The 23,777-nt window shown below is 52.3% G+C and overlaps 2 protein-coding genes across 8 annotated transcripts in view; one reads left to right on the plus strand and one right to left on the minus strand.

The window, feature by feature from the left end:
* Positions 1-6,815: 6,815 nt before the first annotated feature.
* On the minus strand, positions 6,816-22,738 carry LTBR (lymphotoxin beta receptor). 4 transcript variants are annotated; one of them, XM_025402993.1, is made up of 10 exons: positions 22,193-22,738; positions 12,833-12,929; positions 12,371-12,496; positions 12,140-12,292; positions 11,330-11,426; positions 11,053-11,150; positions 9,766-9,873; positions 9,446-9,471; positions 8,055-8,283; positions 6,816-7,728 (listed from the first exon to the last, which is right to left on the minus strand). In XM_025402993.1, the coding sequence occupies exons 4-10, from the start codon at positions 12,288-12,290 to the stop codon at positions 7,451-7,453; spliced, it is 987 nt and encodes a 328-aa protein (XP_025258778.1). In that variant the 5' UTR covers positions 12,291-12,292; positions 12,371-12,496; positions 12,833-12,929; positions 22,193-22,738; the 3' UTR covers positions 6,816-7,450. The 4 variants fall into 4 exon arrangements, with proteins under 4 accessions (XP_025258778.1, XP_025258776.1, XP_025258777.1 ...); XM_025402991.1 differs by lacking the exon at positions 22,193-22,738 and adding an exon at positions 13,063-13,719; XM_025402992.1 differs by lacking the exon at positions 22,193-22,738 and adding an exon at positions 13,060-13,719 and having other exon boundaries at positions 12,371-12,481.
* The window catches only part of SCNN1A (sodium channel epithelial 1 alpha subunit), a 34,595-nt gene continuing 30,927 nt past the window's right edge, over positions 20,110-23,777 (plus strand). The window contains exons 1-3 of one of the 4 annotated variants that reach the window (XM_025402981.1): positions 20,110-20,533; positions 22,262-22,282; positions 22,946-23,415. In XM_025402981.1, the coding sequence (XP_025258766.1) occupies positions 20,519-20,533; positions 22,262-22,282; positions 22,946-23,415 (506 nt within the window). In that variant the 5' untranslated portion in view covers positions 20,110-20,518. Of the gene's footprint in view, positions 20,534-22,261; positions 22,283-22,563; positions 23,416-23,777 lie in introns of those variants that run through there. The other 3 variants (XM_025402982.1, XM_025402980.1, XM_025402983.1) reach the window with 3 other exon arrangements.

Consider the following 23,777-nt stretch of genomic DNA (forward strand, 5'->3'; position numbering starts at 1 on the left):
AAAAAATTTAAAAATTAACCTGGCGTGGTGGTGTGTGTCTGTAATCCCAGCTACTGGAGAAAGGCTGAGGTGGGAGACTCGCTCGAGCCTGGGAGGTGGAGGCTGCAGAGAGCTGTGATTGTGCCACTGCACTCCAGCCTGGGTGACAGAGTGAGACCCTGTCTAAAAAAAAGAAAAGAAAAGAAAAATAGAAAGAGATATGAACAGCAATAGAAAATAAATTACAAATCGCTCTTTAACGTATGAAATGTTCACTCATATGAAATGAAATGTTCATTCACAGTGAAATGAAAAACTTCACTCACAATAGGAAATCCAAATAAAAATGACACTGAGATAACTTTTTAAAAAATCTTTCAGTTTGGCAAAGATCAAAATGTTTGATAACACATCAAAGTTGGTGTTTATGTAAGGAAATGGACACTTAAAAATTTCCGATGTTCGGCCAGGCGCGGTGGCTCATGCCTATAATCCCAGCACTTTGGGAGGCTGAGACGGGCGGATCACGAGGTCAGGAGATCGAGGCCATCCTGGTTAACACGGTGAAACCCCGTCTCTACTAAAAATACAAAAAATTAGCCGGGCGCGGTGGCGGGCGCCTGTAGTCCCAGCTACTCGGGAGGCTGAGGCAGAAGAATGGTGTGAACCTGGGAGGCGGAGCTTGCAGTGAGCCGAGATCGCGCCACTGCCCTCCAGCCTGGGCGACAGAGCAAGACTCTGTGTAAAAAAAAAAAAAAAATTTCCGATGTTCCATCTCTATGGAGGACAAATTAGCAACATTTATCAAAACAAAATGTATGTACCTTCTAACCAGGACATTTTATTTCCAGCAATTGTTTTTTGTAGTAGTACTTCCACATGTGCAAAATGACGTAGGTTATTACTGTAGTGTTGTCTGTAATAGTAAAGATTGGAAATGAATTAAAAATCCTCAAAAGGGATCCAGTTAAATGGTACAGCCATGTAATAGAATACCACATAGATAGAAAAATGAATGAGAAAGTTTTTTTGGTACTAATATGGAGTTATGGCCAAGCTATTTTAATAAATGAAAAAGGCAAGGGGAAGAACTTACAGAACATCGTGTACAGTAGTCTACCCCACTCCAAGGGGGATACATTCCAAGACCCCCAGTGGATGCCTGAAACTGTGGATAGCACTGAACCTGATTGCTGTCAGTCAAAACACGTTTCTGTTCATGTCTTCCACCCACAAATTTGATGCCTTTTCCATCTTTTTTTTTTTTTTTCTGAGATGGAGTCTCACTCTGTCGCCCAGGCTGGAGTGCAGTGGCACAATCTCGGCTCACTGCAAGCTCCGCCTCCCGGATTCACGCCATTCTCCTGCCTCAGCCTCCCGAGTAGCTGGGACTACAGGCGCCCGCCACCGCGCCCGGCTAATTTTTTTGTATTTTTAGTAGAGACGGGGTTTCACCGTGTTGAACAGGATGGTCTCGATCTCCTGACCTCGTGATCCTCCCACCTCGGCCTCCCAAAGTGCTGGGATTACAGGCGTGAGCCACAGCGCCCGGCCGCCTTTTCCATCTTAACTAAGCACTTATCATGCACCATGACTTTTGTAGTTTAAGGTGTGACAGCAAAACTAGTATGAATTTCTTTTATCTGCTTCGTAATTTCATGAATAGAAGGTTCACTGTTATTGTAGATCTTAGCAAAGTCATCAAAGAAAGCATATTATGGCTTCTCTTTGTCATATCTAAATTACCAGTATCACCACTCTTGCGCTTTGGGGCCATTATGAAGTAAAATAAGAGTGACTTGAACACAAGCATGCAATACCCCAACAGTTGGTCTGATCACTGGGAAGGCTTGTAAGTGACTAAGGGGTAGGGAGCGTCTGCAGGGAGGAGATGCTGGACAAAGGGAGAATTCATGTCTTGAAGGACAGGAGTAGTGTTACCAACCACGGGGTCTTGGGGGTTGTTAATGCAATAGTTGCTAACATGAGGCCAAAGGAGTTCTCCCAGACAAGGCTTTATTAGAGCTTATGCAGGGCATAAGGGAGGCGGCACGAGAGAGAATTCTCTGGCTGGCTCCTGGAAGAGACTGAAGAGAGTAATCCTGAAGGAGCTGAAGTGGGAAGGGAGTGAGTTTGAGCAGGTAGAGATGAGGAAACTTTGGCACCTGTTCAGTTTGATAACACAGTTCTTTATGCATCATGTGTCTCATTAGCATGTTAAGTCCCCACCCCTGGGTGTGATTTTTGGAATTATAATGAAGATAAGGCAAAGAAGCGCTCATTCTTCTGGTCCTGTGGTGTACATACGGGAGATAGGGTTAACTCCTTTGAGTAGGATTTAAGGTGGGAGCTGCTTATTTTAATTTCTTCAAGGTTCTATAACTAGTGGGTATGGCACCTGGAGTAAGATTTATGGTGGGACATTGCTCATGTTAGTCTCTCTAAGGGTCTGCGATGAGTGGGCATAGTGCCTTGAGCAAGATTCATGGTGCAAGCTCTGGACAGTCTGGTTGGGGTCCTCACTGGCCACACCCCCACCAGCTTACAATAGAGGTTCTCGGCGGGGCACGAGTGGGGCCAAGTCCCATCCCTAATCTGACTCAGTAGGATAGCTTGAGGTTTCATCATGCTGTTCAGAACAGTGCACAATTTAAAACAGATGAGTTGTTTCTTTCCGGAATTTTCCATTTAATATTTTTGGACCACAGTTGACAGCAGATAACTGAAACCATGGGAAGCAAAACCACAGATAAGGGGGGACTACTGTAGTACCATTTGTAGAAATAAAAAACCAAAGGAATATATTCATATATATTTGTTTGAATATGCATAAATTACCTCTGAAAAGCATCAGAAACAGTAACATTGGTTGCTTCCAGGGCAGGGACCTTGGTGGTTGGGGGATAGGAGTGAAAGAGAGACATTTCACTATTTACTCTTTGATACTTTTTGAATTTTGACCCATGTGAATAAATCACCCATCCGAAAGAGAGGAAATAAATACAATTAAAACTAAAAAGGAAAAGGAAAACTGGACGCTATGATTGACACAAATGGGAACTTTTTTTCCTCTGGTAAAAAGAAGCCCAGAAGTAGGTGCTGTGCTTACTTACTGATGATTTGGGTCTCAGTGATGCCTTGGGAGCCAGGTTCTTTCCTTTCTTCCAGGTCCTCAGAGGACTGACTTTTTATTCCCGTGGCTGTTTCCTCATGATGGTAAGATGGCTACCACAGCTCAGGAATGATGCTGTCACACACAACATCCCCCAAACAAAAAATAAGGGCCAAGGTAAGCCAAAAACTTTCTCCTAATGGTGCTTTATCTCCTGGAAAGGAAGACTTCCCTGTGCATGTCATTGTACAATTGCAAAGAAGAAAGAGTTTATCGGCTCCTGGGATTGGGGGAAGGGCCTCTTCTCCTGATGTCACAGAATCTCTGCCCTAGTACAGAAATGTGGTTCTGTCCTTAGGAAATGTGCAGAAGTCTGTTGGGCAGGCAGCAGAAGGAGTCCACCACAGCTGTCTGTGTGAACCGCTTTATCCTTTGAAAAGGGAAGTTCTGGCCGGGCGCGGTGGCTCACGCCTGTAATCCCAGCACTTTGGGAGGCCGAGGCGGGCAGATCACAAGGCCAGGAGATCCAGACTATCCTGCCCAACATGGTGAAACCCCGTCTCTACTAAAAAAAATACAAAAAATTAGCTGGGTGTGGTGGTGGGTACCTGTAGTCCCAGCTACTTGGGAGGCTGAGGCAGGAGAATGGTGTGAACCCCGGAGGCGGAGCTTGCAGTGAGCAGAGTTTGCAGTGTCCAGCCTGGGCGACAGAGCGAGACTCCATCTCAAAAAAAAAAAAAAGAAAGAAAGAAAGAAAAGGGAAGCTCTTACTGACCCTTGGTGGGCTAACCCTGCCGGTACTCACAGTGCTTCCTGCCGGAAAAGACTAGAGTGAGTCTCCTGTGAAGTCTCAGACTGGTAGGGAAGCTGAACGCCCACCTCTCATCCACTATGTCCACTGGAGAAACCGAGCATCCAGGGACTCCTCTGCGTGTGGCACTGTGCAGGCTTGGGGAGGAGTGGCGTGGTCAGAGAGCAGCCATCCCCTTACTGTCTTCATGGTTTTCCTCGGCTCTGTCATCCCAGGGGACACAAAGCTTCACTCCAAGTTCTGGGGTATTCAGGGTGGTAAAGTTGCCATGGGATTGTTGCTAGTTGAAATTCTGTTGGGGAGGAGAGAAGCCGGAGAACTCCTACTTTGACATTGTGTTGATACCACTCTCAAAAAGGGAAATTCTGAATTACCCCATCCTCCCCCATCTCCCTGTGCTACTGCTCCTTCCCCAGTTTCATCCACCTTTCTTCTGGGCTACAGCCTTGTCCCCCTCACGGGTGTCCCACCCCCATGTTGATGTGGATTGGACTTGGTGTCAGCTGTCTCCTCCCTGTGGCAGAGGATTAGGGTTCTCACAACCAACAATTATTCCATTGTCAACCGCCATTGCATCCTGTTGCATCTCTTGAAGACCACTATCAAGAAGTTGTCTTTGTTGGTTTTCTGCCAACTTTTCCTTCTAGACAGAAGCTCCCCTCCACGTGGCCTGTGCTCTGTGGCTGTGTCCTGGAGCCTGTACTGACCCAACACTGGCAAAATAGACACGGGCAATGCTTTGCATGGAATCATGTCCCCCTCCAAAATCCATGTGCTGAAGCCAACTCCCAGGATCTCAGAATGGGACCTTATTTGGAAACAGGGGCTTTGAAGAGGTGATTAAGTTAAAATGAGGTCATCAGGGTGGGCCTAATCCACTAAGAGAAGATTAGGACACACTCATGCACAAAGGAAAGACCATGTGAAGACACAGGTGTCAGGAAGGCCACTATTAGCAGGCCAAGGAGAAAAGCCTCAGAGGACACCAACCTTGCCAACACCTTGACCTCTGACTTCCAGCCTCCAGAGCTGTGAGAAGATAAATCTCTGCAGCTTCAGCTATCCAGTCTGCAGTTTGTTATGGTGGCTCTAGAAAATTAATTTAGGCAGGCCGGCTGCAGTGGCTCAGGCCTGCAATCTCAGCTCTTTGGGAGGCTGAGGTAGGAGGATCACTTGATCCCAGGAGTTTGAGACCAGCCTGGGCAACATAGCAAGACCCCATTTCTTAAAAAAGAAATTTAAAAAAAAAAAGAGCCAGATGTGGTGGCATGCATCTATAGCTCTAGCTATGTGGGAGGCTGAGGTAGGAGGATCATTTGAGTCTAGAAGTTGAGGCTACATGAGCCATGATTGTGCCACTGCACTCCAGCCAGGGTGACACAGTCAGACCCTGTCTCTAAAAACATATCGGCAGGTATAATCATAAATCTGAATGGTGTCACAAAGGGCTGTGCTTTAGTACCATTTCTTTCAAAATATTTTCCTCCTTTTATTTTGTTGAAAAAAATGTGTAAAATTTGTTTTTTTTAATCTAAACACATTAGAACAATTATTAAGAATTCATGCAGTCTGGCCCCAGCATATTGCAGGGGCAGGAGGATTTAATTTTATTTAAAGATACAGCTCACCATTATTTACTTTTCAAAAAAGGAAGTTGGATGTGATACTTTCACAGTCAACCTGAAATGACCCATCCACTCAGTTGGATCAGACGCCTTCTGAGGTGTGTGTTTGGCAGCCGCTCCATCCTGATGAGCCCCAGTGACAGAGTTCTTCATATCAGAGCCACGACAGTGGCCTTTTATGGAAGGAGCAGCCAACTGGCAGCAGCTCCCTAACAATCCTGCAAGCTAAGATCCTCTCTAGAGAGCACAGGAGATAATTCAGGGACGGGGAGGGGCAAACACTTACTAATAAGAGGACTTGAGAAGATTTAAAGTCCTTTTGGGGGGAAAAAATAAAAGAAGACAAAAAGAAACCAAAGAAGTAAAAATCACAAATACTCTTTCTGAACCAAAAGGAGGCCAGCCTAAATTTCTGTTCGCCAACAGAATGTGAACTTGGCCTCTCTCATTTTATGTCTAAAGTGCACACCTCGGGCCAGGCACGGTGGCTCTCACGCCTGTAATCACTGCATGTTGAGAGGCCAAGGCAGGAGGATTGCTTGAGCCCAGGAGTTCGAGACCAGCCTGGGCAACAAAGGGAGACCTGATCTCTACTAAAAATACAAAAAATTAGCCGGGCGTCATGGCACACACCTACAGCCCCAGCTACTTGGGAGGCTGAGGCAGGCAGATCCCTTGAGACAGGAGTTCAAGGTTGCCATGAGCCATGATAGTGCCACTGCACTACAGCCTGAGTGACAGAATGAGACACTGTCTAAAAAAAGAAAAAATACACACATTTCCCTTCAATCAACCTTGGAGAAGTTTGCGTGTGGCTAGATGTTTGAGAGTTGACTGAGACTTAACACCTGCGGAACATGCAAGAGATCTGATTATTTGAGAAGGCCAGACCATTCTACCTGTTCAAAGAAATTCTGGAAGGGCGTGATTTTCCCCCCCCTCAAGAGGCCTCTAAAAGCCAGACAAACTGGGTGCAAATCCCAGCTTTGTCATTTGCAGCTGAAATGGGAAAGTTACTGCTCTGTGCCTCAGTGTCCTCATCTGTTAAATGGGAATCATGTCTACCTCATGGAGTTATTGTGAGGATTAAATAAGTTAGCATTGTAAAACATTGAGAACACTGCCAGGCACGTTGTCAGCCATCGCTGACTCGACTGTTATTTCCTGGACTATATCCACCAGTTCCTCATTGAAATACCTTTATGGGATTATATTTTAGTGTCTTGACCTTTGTCTTTGGGACTGTCTCCATGGAATAGTGTTTCTGTATAAATCCCAAGAAAATAAATTATCTAGGTCCCATTCTTTTTATTTGCATGTGGTTACAATATAAATACACTCGCCATTTTCCTCCCCTTCCAAAACTCTTCCCCACACCTAGGAATCCTACCCAACCCCCTAGTTGTTAATGACTCCCTTTCCTCTCCTCTAGGAGGGGAGGGAAGGAGCGTCCTCCCTATAATTTCATCCTCATGCAGGGTCTACCTCAGTCCATGTGAAGTGTGGAACCCCAAAGGGCCTCTGAAGCTTGGGGATGAGCACCACGAATCCTTTAGAGGGCCCGGTGACGTCCTTGGAGGTGACCATGTGGCGGCTCCCTCGGTGCCGTGCTCCGGTGCGGCGTGCCATAGTGGGCAGCAGTTGGTATCATGTGCCCTGTCCGTGCCCGAGGCTGAGCAGCCCCAGTGGGTGGGCGGGTCTGCCAGGAGGCCTCAGGTTTGCTCAGGCAGTAGGGAGAGTCCTGTGGAGGGCATCGTACCCAGCCAGTGCCCACCTGCTCTCGGAGGTGTCTGAGCTTTCGTCCCTTAGGGCTGTGCCTCCCCAGGCCCTACTCAGGCCCCCTGTGAATCCCACATGGGCAGGGTGGCCTCAAGGGAGAAGGTGCCCTTGTGCCTCCAATCTTCTGCCTTTTCTCAGACGCCATCAGTCATAGGTGATAAATTGGCTCCTTGGGCCCCTGTTAGAGGGCGTGGCACCACAGTGCTCTGTCTCCGCCAGGTGCCAAGCCTTGCCATCTTCCTGGTGGGGAGTAGAGAGCCCGGGAGGGCCAGGGTCCCCCTCTTCGGGAATGGGGTATGGCGGGTCGGGGGTAGCTGGGAGATCTCCAGGACCTGGTGGTCCCCCTAGTACTGGTCCATTGTAGATGTAGATGTTGCCAGTGATAGTCATAGACCCGCCAGTGACATGAATGCCATTGGTACCTGTAGGAAAGGAGGCAGAGTGTTGAGGAAGGAAGGCCCCCAGTTCAGGCCCGCTGCTTCTTGAATTCCTACCTTCTTCTCGCCTTTCCCCCGGCCCTGCCCCTCTCCTGCTTGCTGCTGGTTTCTTGAGCTCTGTGTTCATTTCTGTTTCTGGGCTTTCCAGTCTCTTCCTTTTTCTCTAGTTGTGACACTGACTGGCAGCAGAGTCTCTGTCTGCCTCTGTTTTGGTCTTTTTATTTCATCTGGCCCACAGTCTCTCTCTGCCAGTCATCCCTCTCTCCCCATCCTTCCCCTTCCTTCCTCTCTTCTCCCTGCCCCAGGCTCACCGTGGGCCACCTGGTTCTGCTCCCCAGGTTCCAACTGCGGCTCCCTGGTCAGGTCCAGAGGACTCTGCTGCTGCGGCACCCCTTCCTCCGAAACTAGGGCTGTGGGAAGCCCAGTGGATACTGGGGAAACATCTCCAGAGATGGGTAGCAATGGCTCTACCAGGTCAGGGTACTGTGGATTGGCCTTTGGAGGGTCCCAGCCTGCAGCTACAGGATTAGGTCCCTCTCCCTGCAGGGAAGAGATGGAGACCCAAACAATGACAAGGGCCCCAGACCCTTTTTTCTCCCTCCCTCCCTCCCTCCCTCCCTCCCTCCTTTCTCTCTCTTTTTCTCTTTCTCTCTTTCTTTCTTTATTGAGACAGGGTCGGGCTCTGTCACCCAGACTACACTGCAGTGGTGCAGTCATAGGTCACTGCAGGCCCAAGAACTCTTGGACTCAAGTGATCCTCTAGCCTCAGCCTCCTGAGTAGCTGGGACTGCCTGGCTAACTGGTTTTTTTTGTTTTGTTTTGTTTTGTTTTTGAGACAGAGTCTCACTCTGTCACCCAGGCTAGAGTGCAGTGGCATAATCTCAGCTCAACTGCAACCTCTGCCTCCTGGGTTCAAGCAATTCTCCTGCCTCAGCCTCCCGAGTAGCTGGGATTACAGGTGCCTGCCACCAAGCCCAGCTAATTTTTGTATTTTTAGTAGAGATAGGGTTTCACCATGTTGGCCAGGCTGGTCTCAAACTCCTGACCTCAAGTGATCCACCCGCCTTGGCCTCCTGAAGTGCTGGGATTACAGGCATGAGCCACTGCACCTGGCCCTGCCTGGCTAACTTGAAACAACATTTTGGGTAGAGATGGGGTCTGGCTGTGTTGCCCAGGCTGGCTCATCTTTCTTTAGTTCTCGTACGTACCCCACTCCATGCTTTGGCATCTCACCACCCGCCTCTGCTCCTCCCCATGCCCCTGCCTCAGGGTCTTCGCACTGGATGCTCCCTCTTCCTGGAGCACTTTCCCCCCAGATAACCCCATGGCTGGCTCCTCGCTTCTTCAGCTGTCCGCTCAAATACCAGGTTCTCGGAGAGGCCTTCACTGTCCCCTCTGTCTAAAATACCCCCCTCCTTTGCCACTGTCACTCTTTGAGCCCTTACCTGCTTTATTTAGCAATTATACCACCTGATATATGGTTTAACTTTATTCTGGCTCCATGGGCATGTGGACTCCAGGAGAGGAGGTACCCCCAGTGCCTAGGATAGTGCCTGGCACATGGCATGTTCAGTCAATCATCAGTTGAATGAATGAATGAATGAGTGTGGAGTCAGCCTGCATACTCTTTTCCTGTCTGCTCCCGCTTTGTACTCTCATCACCTCTTCCCCTCCTTGCTGCCTTCTCAGCCCCCGCCATTACCTGTGGACGCCTCTTGAGCAGCGATCCTGCAATGGAGAACGAAATGGGTGTAGGCTCCCGGGCAGGCCTCAGACCTAGCCTTTCAGCCTCCACACCCCACCACAGTGTGTAGCAACTTGACCACCCGGGGGCCAGAGGAACAAGCCACTGTCACTCTCATCTCCAGCCTCAGAATAAGCAGCTGGATGAAGATAAGGATGTCTATGTAGGGGGTAGGCTTTGGGAGTCTTGAGGGTGTGGAGGGTTGCACCGGGGAAGTTGAATATTCCTCCCTCCGCCTCCCACCACCAACCCATCCACTGCAGCTGACCCCTTCCTACCCAGTTTCCGGCAAAGAGAAGGGTGGCTCTTCCAGATGCAGGCAAAGATGGTGGCAAGGAGCAGAAAGAAGGCCAGTGGCAGCAGGATGGCCAGCATCAGCATGGTTCCTGCCAGGACAGCAAACAGGAGGGGTGATCACAGCCCCAAAAAAGACAGAGGGGAGGAGAAGGAAGAGCTTTCCAGATCCCTGAGCAACCCAGACAGAGAAAAGGGAGCAGCTTTTTTTTTCTTCTAGCCACACTGCAGCTCCTAAAGGCAGAATGAGAGAAACTTCCCTTGGGTTACAGAGAAGGGGAACTAAGTTGGACTTGAGGACCTCTTGGCAGCCAGGAGAGACTGTATCATGGATGGGCATGTTTGGGGGTGGTGCTGGTGCCCTCCTGCTCAGAGATCAGGATTGGGCAGGCTTGTGCGTGCAGGATGAGAGCTTGGGCAGCTGATTTTCAAGGTCTGGAAGTGGGATTGGGAGAGAGTAGGGAAGGGTGGGGCTTGGAGTTGTGGCCTCAGCCATTGTACAGAAGGGCCGCTGTAGAGGAGCTAGGGTTGCCCTGCTATACCTGTGAGGGTGTTTACGGGTATGAGAGAGTGGGGAACCTTGCTTTGGAACTGCCTGTGGTCACCTGGGAGAGCAGGGCTTGCAAGTTCTCCACCCCCTTGCTCAGGGCAGATTCTAGGAGGGGAAGAGAAAGAGGCTGGAGTTGAGCTTCTCCAGCTTTGATCTGTAGCAGTGGGTAATTTCTCCTTCTCTGGGTACCAGAGCTGCCAGCAATAGCATGGAGTCTCCAGTGCCCTTCAACTACGCCTGGGGAAGGGTGGGAGGACTGGCGCATTTCTCTGCTGGGCATTTTTCCCCTTCTCATTCATGTAAATCTGTAGCCTAAGGGAATATGGAATGGGAGGCCTGGGGAGAAACTGGACTGGGAGTCTGGGCTTTGGTTTCCTGCCCAGCTGTGTGACTTTTAAGTCGCTTCACTTCTTTGAGCATCCGTTTTTCATATATAAGATGAGAAGGTTAGCTTACATACTCTACAATTCCAGCTCTAAAATGCCAAGGGATGTGTTCCTTTACATAGTATTACAGTATATATAATTTTAAAAGTAAGAGTGTGTGTGTGTGTGTGTGTGTAAACTAGCCTAGGGATACTCTAATTTTTTCTGTAAGGAACTTTTCTTCTTGCTCCAATTCTGGGAAGGAAGGATTAATCTTTTCCCCATTTTTTTTAGATGTGGAGCATTAAGGCATTTTCCAAGGCACCCCTCTGTTTCCCTCAGCCCTGGACCCTCACCTGACATCTCTGGGGGCAGCGACTCTGATGGATTTCTGCAGGTTGTGTCCGACTGGGCAGTGCCTGGAGCTGCCTCCACCAGACCTTGGTCCTCACACCTGCAGAGGAAAAAAGAGATGATGAGCTTTTCACGCCCTGGCCCACCAGTGTCCCAGTGGGCATGCGGGGCGGCTGAAAGTGGTGAGTCAAGTCCACAGTGTCAAGGATGGGGGCTGGGGGTTGTTCGCAGCTGAGGCTTCTCAGAGGGTGGAAGGAGCACGGGTGGGGCCGCACTCACCTGGTGTGGGGCTGGCAGCGGGCGCTGGGGGAGGAGGTATTCTGGAAGTGTCCTGCCTTGCAGGGGACGCAGTGGTTGTTACCCTTCCCAACTTCATCTGCCAAGAGAAAGGCAGGCCAGCCAGGGTGAATTGGCAAAAGGGAGGAGCCCTTTGCCGGGCTGTGAGTTTCCTTTAAGCCTCGGGATGGCCTCCTCCTTGCCCATCCACCCCATTCCGTAGCTCTCGCCTCACCTTTCCCAAGCTCTGCTTTGCTGCCTACCTTTTTTTTTTTTTTTTTTTTTTTTAGAAGGAGTCTCACTCTGTTGTCCAGGCTGGACTGCAGTGGCGCGATCTCGGCTCACTGCAAGCTCCACCTCCCGGGTTCATGCCATTCTCCTGCCTCCGCCTCCCAAGTAGCTGAGACTACAGGCACCCACCACCACGCCCGGCTAATTTTTTGTATTTTTAGTAGAGACAGGGTTTCACCTTGTTAGTCTGGATGGTCTCGGTCTCCTGACCTCATGATCCACCTGCCTCAGTCTCCCAAAGTGCTGGGATTACAGGCGTGGGCCACCGCACCTGGCCTACAGCTTACCATTTTGCCCCAGCTTCTCAGTACTGAGAAGAAACCCCTGGTGTGCCCCCTGCACCTGTCCCAGTTTCATGTCCCTCCAGAACCCTTCTGGGAGCCTCTGCATGGAATGAGAAGAGGAATTTTAAGCCAAGGACCTGGGGGGTCGCTGTGGACACAGTACCATATTCCCTTCTCCCACTTGCCATCCCTGGCACCCAGCCTCCTTTTCACATCCAGCCCCTCAGGGACCTCTGACCTTTGAGCTCGGCTTCAGTGCCAGGCGGGCAGTCAGAAAGTAGTTCGCAGTGTGTACACTCGAGGGCCCAGGCAGCACAGAACATTCCCGGCTGGCAGCGGCACTGGGTCTTCCGTTTGCTTGTGCAGGGGGCAGTCTCCTCGAGGCCCATCACTGGTGGGGAGACGGGAGGGCTTAGGGAGGGGCCGAGCTCCAGGGGATCCAGCCCCCCGCAGGCACATCCCCACTCACCTGGGTCACAGGGGCGGCACAGCTGGCAGATGGTCAGGTAGTTCCAGTGCTCGTTGTAGGAATTTTCGGCACATGTGGCACAAACTGTGTCTCGGCTGCGGCTACATTTAGCTGAGACATAGGTGCCTAGAACGTGAGTGTGGTAGTAGAGCTTCAGGAGACAGGGTCTACCCTCACCTCTGCTGCCTGTGGTGTGACCCCGGCCTTTCCCTCGGTCTCTCTGGCCCCCCATCATCCTGCCCGTGGCCCTCTGGCTCCCTCTCAGTGAGGTAAGGAAAGAGGAGGCCCAGTGGGGAGGGCCAGTCCTATCTCCTCCACCTGATGTCTAGGGTTTCCCATGCTCCTCTCCAGCAGCCAGTTTTCCTGGGGGACAGTGCCCACCCTCCCTCTGAGGCCTCAAGGGGGCTGGAGACCCTGTGACCCACTTCCGAGGCCCAGGTTCGTCCTGCTATTGCCTCTCACCTGGCGGGCAGCGGGAGCAGCAGATGCGGTGCCTGGGCTCATAGTATTCCTTTTCCTGGTCCCTGCAGGTCTGGTTCTCCGATCCGTATGGAGGCACCTTCAGAGGGAGATGGAGAAGAGGAGAGAATTAGTCAGGCGTCAGCTTGGGAGGGCAGAGGGAATGCAGCGAAGCCTGCCCAGATCCCTCTTCCCCACCCTCGCCCACTCCTACCAGGCCCCTTCCTCACCACCTGGGGCTGGGATGCTGCCAGGAGCCCGAAGAGACCCAGCATCAGAGGCCCCCAGGCCAGGCCGGGGGCAGAGGTGGCCCAAGGCAGGCGCATGGCGGCCACTGGGCCAGGCGGCCAGCAGCGTGGGGGCCTGGGAGGAAGGCAGGAGGCCCGACGCCCTGGGCAGCGGTGGCGGCAGCTGCCTGAGCCCAGAGCCTGGGACCGGACTCAGGGCCGATGTGCCCCCCAGGGCCGGGAGCGGCCAGGCCGGGCCTCCAGGGCTCCCACGGCGGAGCTCAGGAAGTGGGAGTGGAGCGAGCTGGCCGCGGGGCGGGGACAGGGAGCGCTGGGAGCCAGGCCGGCCTGTCGCAATCGCAGCCAAGGGAAGAGGAACAGGCTTGTCTGCCTCGATGCGGGGCGGGAGGGGCGGCCGGGAAAGCACGTGAGGGCCGCGGGGCCGGAACCGGCCTCCTCCCTTCTTCGGAAGCCCGACCAGGAGAGCGGACTGCGGACAGCCCGGGCCCAGCCGAGGGAAGGGCGGCAGGCCCGGGGTCAGCCCTTGGACAAGCCTCGCAGGGGGAGCAGAGGGAGTTTCAGAGAGCGCAGGGGACAGATGGATGCGGGATCTGGAAAGCGAGGGGCCCAGGACGGGCGATCATGGAGAGGGCAGGGCTCAGGGACTGCAAGGCCGCAGAAGCAGCTCTGAGACCAAAGAGAATCGGCTGGCAGACGCCCGGGTTCCTCCCCTGTTGTCCTGCCCTGCTTTGGGACTTTTTCAGACAAATTACAAGGGACTAGCAAGTCAGCCAGCCCCCCACGCTACCAACCCAGCCCAATCCACACAGGAGTGGGCACAGGTCACCCAGGAGACCCTTGAGAGCTCTGCAGCTCGCCCTGCTCCCTGTCCTCAGGGAACCTCCCTCCCAAAGAGGCGGGGAGGGTATGCGGAAGGGAGTCCTGGGGCCAGCAGGCTGGACCTGGCCACTCAGGCCCTCTGCTCTGGCTTCTTTGGCCATGAACTTTCAAACCCCTTAGAACTGGAGAAAGCTGAGAGCCCACCCAGTGCAGCCCCCTCACCTTAAGCATGGAGAGGGAAGCTAAGGGTGACACATGAGGGGAACGGAATTCCAGGGTGGCTTGGTCTGGTTCCTTTCATCCCCCCATCTCCCTCAACAGCCCATCCACCCATGGAGCTACTTGCAGCTGCCCCCTTTTACACGTGGTTCTCTAGTCCCCAAGTTTCTGTCTTCCTGACTCCCACCTGTCCTGGAGGCTTCACTGAGGCTCTGGAAGGCGTCCTCTGCCCTAGGTTGTACAGTCCCCGTGAAGACTGCCCTCTGTACCTGGCTGTCTTGTCTGCTTCCTACCAGGCCGTGAGGGCCGCCATGGCCCAGGCTGAATCTTCAAGTATGTGTTCCCCATGCTTAGCAGAGTCTGGTACATACCATGTGCCCAAGAGGTATTTATGGAATAAAGGAGTGATGGCCACGTCACAGAGCCAGTCCACAGCAGAGCCGGCTACAATCTGGGTCTCCTGATGTCTAGGTCCCAACTCATTCCAGCAGTCCTGCCACCTCCTTGTGGCTCAGGGGTGTCTCCCTTGGGATGAGGGGTTAACATCTCTTGCGATCGGTCACTTGGGCACCATCCCCCGCCCTGAAGGACTCTGTTCAGCACTCATCCTTACACTGGTCTGTCTAACTTCGGGTCTGATGTCTGGACAGGTGCAAGTGATGGGAAGTGTGCATGGGGAGGGGAGGTCACAAAACGGGGAAAGGACCTGCCTAGGCTGTAGGCATGTCACTCTGTGAGGCTGTCTCCCCTCACCTGGTGCAGGCAGCTCACTGTACACATGGGCCAAAGATGGCTGGAAAGGGCAGAAGTGTCAGAACAGCGTGCGCTGCGCGAGCGCTGGGGGCTGGGGTGAGATGCCCCACTGAGCTCTTACATGCGTAAAGGAGTATGTGTGTTGTGACCCTAGGCCCTTTTTTCTCTCTCTTCTTTTTACTTTTTACTGTGGAAATTTCACATGCAAGTTAATATAGCAAAAGAGAAAAAGTAATATTTGGAGTCTCCCGTATACTCCTTACGCAGCTTCAACTCACCGTCAGTTTCATTTATTCTGTATACCCCCTCCCCCACCAACACACACACTCTTCGAATCCCTCGTGATTATTTTGAAGTAAATCCCAGACATCATATCATTTCATTTGAAAATATTTCAGGAGTTTACTCTAAAAGACAGGGACTCTTTCTCTTTTCTATTTTTCCTCTTTTCCCCACCCTGTCTTACGTGCTGAGACCCTTTCTTTTAATAGAGGTGTAACATATAATACAGTGAAACACATGAGGTACACTGATCTTACAGATACAGCTCAGAGAGTCTTCACTTTTGTGTATTCTTGCAATCCCTCAATTGTTCCAGAACGTCTCTTCTCCTCTCCTCCCTCCTCTCCCCTCCCCTCCCCTCCCCTCCTCTCCCCTCTCCTCTCCTCTCCTCTCCTCTTTTCTATACGGAGTCTTGCTCTGTCACCCAGGCTGGAGGGCAGTGGCATGATCTCGGCTCGCTGCAACCTCTGCCTCCTAGGTTCAAACAATTCTCTGCCTCAGCCTCCCGAGTAGCTGGGATTACAGGCGCCCGCCACCACACCTGGCTATTTTTGTATTTTTAGTAGAGACGGGGTCTCACCACGTTGGCCAGGCTGGTCTTGAACTCCTGATCTCGCGATCCACCCGCCTTGGCCTCCCAAAGTGCTGGGATTACAGGCGTGAGCCACCACACCCGGCGCCAGAATGTTCCTTGAACTACAAAAGGTTGCTACATGCCCTTCCCAGTCAAAGCTTCCTGCTTCAGAGGTAACCACTATGTCAGACCCCTTTTAACCCCAGCTGGCTGGACTGTATCCTTCTTTCTGCTGCCAGCCCTAAGCTGGCGCTTCAGCCCTCACGGACTCTCTACACCCTAAGGAATGAGCCCTGAGATCTGGGTTTTGATCCTGGCCCCATCACTTTATCTCTGTGGCCTCTTTATTGTTCAGTCGGCTGCTGGTTTGCCTGCAGATCTGTGGGACGGAGGTGGGGTGGGAGGAGAGAAGCAGCTGGGCTATTTCTCCCCTCTCTGCTTTCTGGCTTCACCTGCAGTTGGTTGTCTTCCTTCCTTCCCCGTTCCATAATCCCATCTCCTACCAGAAGTCCACACTATTTAGTTCCTGCCAAATGGCTCCGGAGGCTTCCTGGTCTTTGATGCTACATCACCCTGCTGTCTTTCCAGGCCTAGAGATGGTAGCTCTTTCCTGCTCTGCTGTTTTCTGAGCTACCTCCCATTGGCTTCTCAACTCCTCCATCACCCATGGACCAGTTAGTTCTCTGTGTTAAATTCCTTTGTTTGAAAGACTTTGAAAGAGTGTTTCTTGTTTCCCAGCTGGATCATGAAAGACAAATCTTACCAATAACTGGCTACCACAATGCCCGGCCATCCCCAGGAGGATAAAGGGAGACTCACAGGGGTGAGAAATTCACAAGTTCACCACGGGCAGGGCATTGTCTTTGTTTCTTTCCTTTTGTGTTCTTCACCAGTCTCCCTGAGACTGATTTCCACTGAGCAACACCAGACCCAGACCGAGCGCCCCAGGACTCCTAAAAGGTGTGTGAGGGTGGGACTCTTCTACCAGGACTTCTTCCGAGGGAGCTGCTGAGAGCGCCTTCTTTCCACAGGCCCATGAGGCATCCAGAAAGGGGGTTGGTGGGAATGGATTCTTCTTCTTTTTTTTTCTTTTTGAGACAGAGTCTCAGTCTGTCACCCAGGCTGGAGTGCAATGGTACAATCTCAGCTTACTGCAACCTCTGCCTCCCAGGTTCAAGTGATTTTCCTGGCCTCAGCCTCCCAAGTTGAGTAGCTGGGACTACAGGCATGCGCCAACAGGCCCAGCTAGTTTTTGTATTTTTAGTAGAGATGGTGTTTTGCCATGTTGGCCAGGCTGTTTTTGAATTCCTGGCCTCATGTCATTCATACACCTTAACCTCCCAAAGTGCTTGGATTACAGACATGAGCCACTGCACCCGGCCAGAAGAAAAATACTATTTCTTCTCTCTTCTTCTCCACTCTGCTCTTAGCTGACTAGTGCTCTTGGAAAGGGTCTGGCAAACACCCAGAAGTGCATAACTGATGAGGGTTGTCTTTTTCCAGAGTATTTGCATTTTCAGTGGTGACAATGCCTTAACTGAGTCTTTTCAACGGGGGTGACTTTGCCCCCCAGAAGTCATTTGGCAATATTTGGAGATGTCTTGGTCACAATGACTCAGGAGGTGCTACTAGCATCTAATAGATGGAAGCCAGGGATGCTGCTGAACGTCCTACAATGCACAGGATTGTAGATAGGACAGAATCATCCTGTCCCACCACAAAGAAAGATACAGCTGAAAATGTCAATAGTGCCAAGGTTGATAAACCCTGTCTTAACTCAAAGCGATCAACTTCTAGGAGTGAACTTCTAAGTAAACTGCCAGGGGACTAGATGAAGAGTGGCATTTTTCTGGTCCATCGTTTTAAATGAAAGAGAAATCTGTACCACATAAGGGCAGCTGAAAAGACTGTTGTCTTCCACAGCGGGCAGCCCCCAGTGTGAAGTGGCTAATTAGCTCCAAGTAGTAAGAATAAAGACTTGCATTTAACTAAGTAACTGATTCTCATCCTGGAAAGGATAGAAGTGAACAGGGAAAAGCGAAGAAAATTTAGACAAATTAATAGACCACAAATAAATGGGTTGTCAGAGGAAGTTAGGGTGTTTGAAGTTTTGCAGATGCTTTTTCATAGCATATCCTGCTCTGTCAAAGATAAACTAGCAAAGATGCTAGTTCTGCTGTCTTCCACAGAGTGGGTCGGCAAACAGTGACCACTAGACACTGAGGTCACCAAGATGAATACACCTGGTCTCTGTCCCTGCATATGTACAAACACACATACATCAGGATAATAATAATAAATAATAGTAAACAGTGGTAAGTGCAGAGATGGGCTCTCCCTAGGAGGCTGGAGTGATTACTTCCGTCATCTCCTGTCCGCGGAGAACAAGAGGCAGGAAGACCCTGTGCACTCATAACCCTCATCCCACGGCAGCCCCTCTGGTTTCACTTCTCTCCCTGCAGCCGTGCATATCTTATGGCCACACCACAGGGTTAGAGGATAGCTGGTGTTGGGAGGGGAAGGCAGCCCTGGGTTGGCGGGAAGGGCTGGGGCTCTGGGGGAGTCTGGGGGTAGTCCTGGGAAGGCGGGAGGTCCTTCCAAGACAGAGTCTACAAAGCTCTTGACTTTTTATAGAATAAAACTACTTCCCTCAAAGTCAGAGAAGGAGAACTGAGCTTGGAAAGGAGTGGCGCAGTTTTCAGTCTGGCCCCACCCCTAACTCCTGGGTGACTGTGGCCAAGTCACTTTGCTTCTGTGGGCCTCAGTCCCCTCATGCGTGAAGCAGGGGGCTAGATGCAAGGTCAGCTGGAAAAAGTCTTTGTGCCCATCCGGGTTGCCTTACCCACCCCTTCTTGCCCTTTCATTTTCTCAGGTAAGATCACCGGGGCCCACAGAGCTCAAGTGCCTTTCTCAAAGTCACATAGTTTAAAAGCAAAAATAGGGGCTGAGCATGGTGGCTCCCATGGTTGTAATCCCAGCACTTTGGGAGGCTGAGTCAGGAGACTGCTTGAGCCTAGGAGTTGGAGGCTGCAGTGAGCCATGATCATGCTGCTGTACTCCAGCCTAGAGGACAGTGCATGATCCTGTCTCTAAAATAAATAAGAAAATAAAAGCAAAAATGGAAGTTGTAGAAACATACCTATAACATGGTCCCTCTTATAAAAAAGAACTATATGTTTTGTTTTTAAAAAATACATGTAGGGCCGGGCGCGGTGGCTCAAGCCTGTAATCCCAGCACTTTGGGAGGCCGAGACGGGCGGATCACGAGGTCAGGAGATCGAGACCATGCTGGCTAACACGGTGAAACCCCGTCTCTACTAAAAAAATACAAAAAATTAGCCGGGCGAGGTGGCGGGCGCCGGTGGTCCCAGCTACTCGGGAGGCTGAGGCGGGAGAATGGCGTGAACCCGGGAGGCGGAGCTTGCCGTGAGCTGAGATCCGGCCACTGCACTCCAGCCTGGGCGACAGAGCGAGACTCCGTCTCAAAAAAAAAAAAAAAAAAAAAATACATGTAGGCCGGGCACGGTGGCTCACGCCTGTTATCCCAGCACTTTGGGAGGCCGAGGCGGGCAGATGACAAGGTCAGGAGATCGAGACCATCCTGGCGAACACAGTGAAACCCTGTTTCTACTAAAAATACAAAAAATTAGCTGGGCGTGGTGGTGGGCGCCTGTAGTCCCAGCTACTTGGGAGGCTGAGGCAGGAGAATGGTGTGAACCCGGGAGGCGGAGCTTGCAGTGAGCCGAGATCACGCTACTGCACTCCAGCCTGGGCGACAAAGCCAGACTTTGTCTCAAAAAATAAAAATAAAATAAAAAATAAAAAAATAAAATAAAAAATAAAAAATACATGTAAGTTTATAACGGCACACAAAAAGATACAGAGAGATATACAAATAACGGTGGCTCCCCTTGGGGGAGGGAAAGGAAGGGGACAAAGGGAAGCTTTTATTGTTCTACATACTTCCGTATTGCTGAAAAATTGTATTATGACAAAAACATATTTGTGTTTTATTTGTACACTTTAAAAAGATCATCTTTAAAATGGACTTCTGACCAAAGCGCAGGTCTCAGATTTCTATTTTCCTCACAAGACCAAGCCTGCTCTAGCCCACTCCAGGTCTAGAATGCTGCAGCACTGGGCTTGCATTGCCACTCCCATACCGAGCAGGATGTGGCAGGGTCACCACCCTCTGGCTCAGCCCAGACCAGGCATTGCAATTCTTCTCACAGAGCCCTTGGTACGAAAACTATTTGCCATGCTGCCTTCAGCTAGTGGTTGGATTTCAGGCATGAGCTAGCAAATAGAAAAGGCAGGGAGGTGCTTTTCAGAACCTTTGAGATCAAACAGCCAGGGTGCTGAGCACCTTGTCTGCAGGGAGGACCATACCCAATGTAAAGACCTGGCTCGAGGGAGACTGGAGTTTCTAGGGCTATCTGGGATCTGTGGGGTGGCGGGGACAGTGCAGAGACCTTTTCACAGAGCCAAGGAGATAACCCTGCACCCAGAGAGTGGATGAATCCATGGGCTCTGTGTGGGAGTGAGGGAGGCCTTCCCGGCTTTCCCATCCTGGTGCAGCGGAGCCCCGATCCCCCATGAGTCTGTCTCAGGAAGTAAATGGCTAAAGCGCTAAGTAGATAACGCCAGAGGAGGAGGAGGATTCTGAAATCTGTTTATAGCTCTGCTCATATTTTGTTTTCTAACCTCAGAAAACTGGTTTATCCTTGGGAAGGGTCAGTTTCTTCATCAGGACAATGAAGAAAAATCCAGCTGTCCCTTCCAAGGGGAGGTATCATGAGCAGTATCAAGGTAAGCAAGGGAACCTGGTTTGGAATCCTGGTTGACACCGCTCTCACTTTAAGAAGTCGCAAGAGACAGCGGCAAGAGAGGAAGCCACAGACCAGGTCGGACCCTGAGCCTGGAGTACCGCCTTCTCTCTTTGCCTGCTAAACTCCTTGCTCTTCAAGATTCAGCAGAGAGGACACCTTCTCTGGGAAGGCTTCCTGAGTCTCCTGCAGTGAGCCCTAGGCTCCCCCAGCCCTTGGTTCTTATTTCTTATCTCTGAGAAATCTGAGATCTGTGCTTTGGTTAGAAGTCCGTTTTAAAGACGATCTTTTAAAGTGTACAAATAGAAACCTTATCTTATTGTATTGCAGCTACCTATTTGCAGGCCTATCTCCTCCCCCAGTGTGTATCAGTGCTCAGGCTGGGCCTTTGTCTGTGGGCTTGCGGAGAGAGCAGGACAAGCCAGCGACCACATTCCTGCACTCCTGGCTGCCTCCTGTGGGGCCCTCGAGGGAGCGGCAGGCCTCCCTGTTGCGTGCAGGGCCCAGGCTGTGTGGGTGGTTCTCCAGAGTCTCCTAGAGCCCTTTTTGGGTCTGATTCTCTGACCCTCCCTTCTCTCCTTGCTCACCACTTGGCACTCCACTCCTTATCCTTTTGCTGCATTAAGTTTGGAAAGAGATTTTGGAGAAAAATATAGCCCCTATCAGTGAATTTCTCCTCCTCCCAGGGCCTGTCCAGGCTTGCGCCATGCCCACTCTCTTCCTTTCCAGCGCTGGCCACGTCCTCCCTGCACCTTCAGTGCCTACTGTCCCTGCCTCTCCCTGGGCTCCGGGTCTGTGCCCACAGTGTCCTGCTTGGCCCTCGTGCTGCCTCTGGTTGCCCACATTCCTGCAACTCTGTGACCACAACAGGGGCGATTACACATTCCTGGCCTGGCAGCCAATGGTGTAAAAAAGAACAGAATGTCCTAAGGCCCCGCCTAGCCCCCAGCTTCACCTGGGCCCCTCCCGGGTCTGGACAAGGTTGGAGGGAGTGGTGAGGACTCAGCAGGAAACAGGAGGGACCAGGAGGAGGCAGATGCGCCCCACCTGAGTGCGCCGCGTCCACTTAATGAGTGAGGAGGAGGTTTGCAGAGACCTCTTCTCTCTTGTCTCCAGGGCCTGGGGGTGAGGCTGAGCTGTGGGTACCCTTAGAGGGTTGCCCACTTGCTGAGACTCCAGTTCCTGGAAGCACACTTGGGACTCCCCCCTTGCTCTCCTGCCTGGAGAGAGACTCCCTTTGGTGCTGGCCCCTCCTATTGCCCCCGCCTCCGCCCCCCACCCGCCTCTACTCACTCAGTGCCCCTCCTCCATCCCCATCTCTCCGTCCTTTGCTGTCCCTCTCTATTGTCTCCCTTGTCCTCCGGTTTCCCCACCCAGGCCCTCTCAGCCTGGCTGGCCCCTTCTCCTTGTGTTGCCCTCCTGGCTGTGGGCTCAGGATCCTTCTACTTGTTCTAATCTTTGCCCGTAACCTGCCATCCTGTCCCCCAGCCTCCTTGCTTGTCAGGTCTGCATCTAAAGCCCCTGCCCAGAGTCTGCCTTCTCAGGTCCAGTACTCCCAGTTCACCTGCCCTCGGGAGCCCTCCTTCCTTTGGAAAACTCCCAGCTCTGACTCCTCCTCAGCCCCTCCCCCTGCCCTGCTCACTTTTAATTGAGATGTTAATGAGACTCCTGTTGCTTCTATCCCTGGCCGGCCGGCGGGCGGGCTCCCCAGCCCGGCCGCTGCACCTGTCAGGTGAGGGGGAGGAGAGGCTTGGCTGCCAGATTCAACTGGAAAGGAACCAGTCCCAGTCCAGCCGCAACCTGGGAGTGGGAAGCTGGAGGCAGCCCAGACCTCCTGGAGCCCGGCAGTCCTGGGGTAGAGACAGAATCAGGACGCAGCTCGAGGTCAGGGCCAGAGGCTGGAGGTGAGGGCCTAGAGTGAGAAGGGGCAAGGCAAGTGGGGAAGAGGAAGAGAGGCAGGATTAGAGAGAGGAGCCAGGTCAGGAAGAGGACAGCTGGGAGAGACCCAAAGAGAAACAGGGCAGATAGAGAGGGAGTGAGAGGCAGGCGCTGAGACACAGATCCCAGAGGAAGATCAAAGGAAGAGGGCAGAGACAGAAAAGGAGGTGCTGGGACAGAAACCAAAGGGTGGCCCTCTCAGGGAAGCAGAGGAGAGGCTGTTCCAGGGAAGCCCAGCTCCGGCACTTTTGGCCCCAACTCTCGCAGGTCTGCTGGCTCCAGGAAAGGTGGAGGAGGGAGGGAGGAGTGGGAGAATGTGGGCGCAGGGTGGGACGTGGGCATGGCCAGGGGCAACCTCACTTGGGTTCCAGGGGTGATGGGAGAGGGCACTCAGGGCCCAGAGCTCAGCCTTGACCCTGACCCTTGCTCTCCCCAATCCGCCCCGGGGCTCATGAAGGGGAACAAGCTGGAGGAGCAGGACCCTAGACCTCTGCAGCCCACCCCAGGGCTCATGGAGGGGAACAAGCTGGAGGAGCAGGACGCTAGCCCTCCACAGCCCACCCCAGGGCTCATGAAGGGGGACAAGCGTGAGGAGCAGGGGCTGGGCCCAGAACCGGCGGCACCCCAGCAGCCCACGGCGGAGGAGGAGGCCCTGATCGAGTTCCACCGCTCCTACCGAGAGCTCTTCGAGTTCTTCTGCAACAATACCACCATCCACGGCGCCATCCGCCTGGTGTGCTCCCAGCACAACCGCATGAAGACGGCCTTCTGGGCAGTGCTCTGGCTCTGCACCTTTGGCATGATGTACTGGCAATTCGGCCTGCTTTTCGGAGAGTACTTCAGCTACCCCGTCAGCCTCAACATCAACCTCAACTCGGACAAGCTTGTCTTCCCCGCAGTGACCATCTGCACCCTCAATCCCTACAGGTCGGTTAGTCCCTCTGCCCATTCCCTGGTGCCTGCGCCTGGAAGGGTGGTCCGGGGTGCTGAGGTGCTCACTGGGCAGGCACAGCCTCAGACCTGAGGGTGGGAGCTGATACCCCTGTCCCAGGTAGAGCTCACCACTGGCAAAACGAGGAGCCTCCAGCTTGCTGGACTGCTGTCCCTGCCCAGTGGAGCCGTCCTAGCACCCCAGGCTCACCCAGAGTGTGGTTGTTGGAGCAGTGTTGCCCTCCCCTGCCCTCTCTTCTCCTTCCCTCCCGTTCCCTTCTCCCTCCTGCAAGTGGGAGGGAGTGCTGCAAAAGGGCAGGGGTGTGCTCAGCTCCATCCTTTTCTGGAGCAAGATGCCA

Source organism: Theropithecus gelada, chromosome 11 (genome assembly GCF_003255815.1).
Source record: "Theropithecus gelada isolate Dixy chromosome 11, Tgel_1.0, whole genome shotgun sequence".
Lineage (NCBI taxonomy): Eukaryota > Metazoa > Chordata > Mammalia > Primates > Cercopithecidae > Theropithecus > Theropithecus gelada.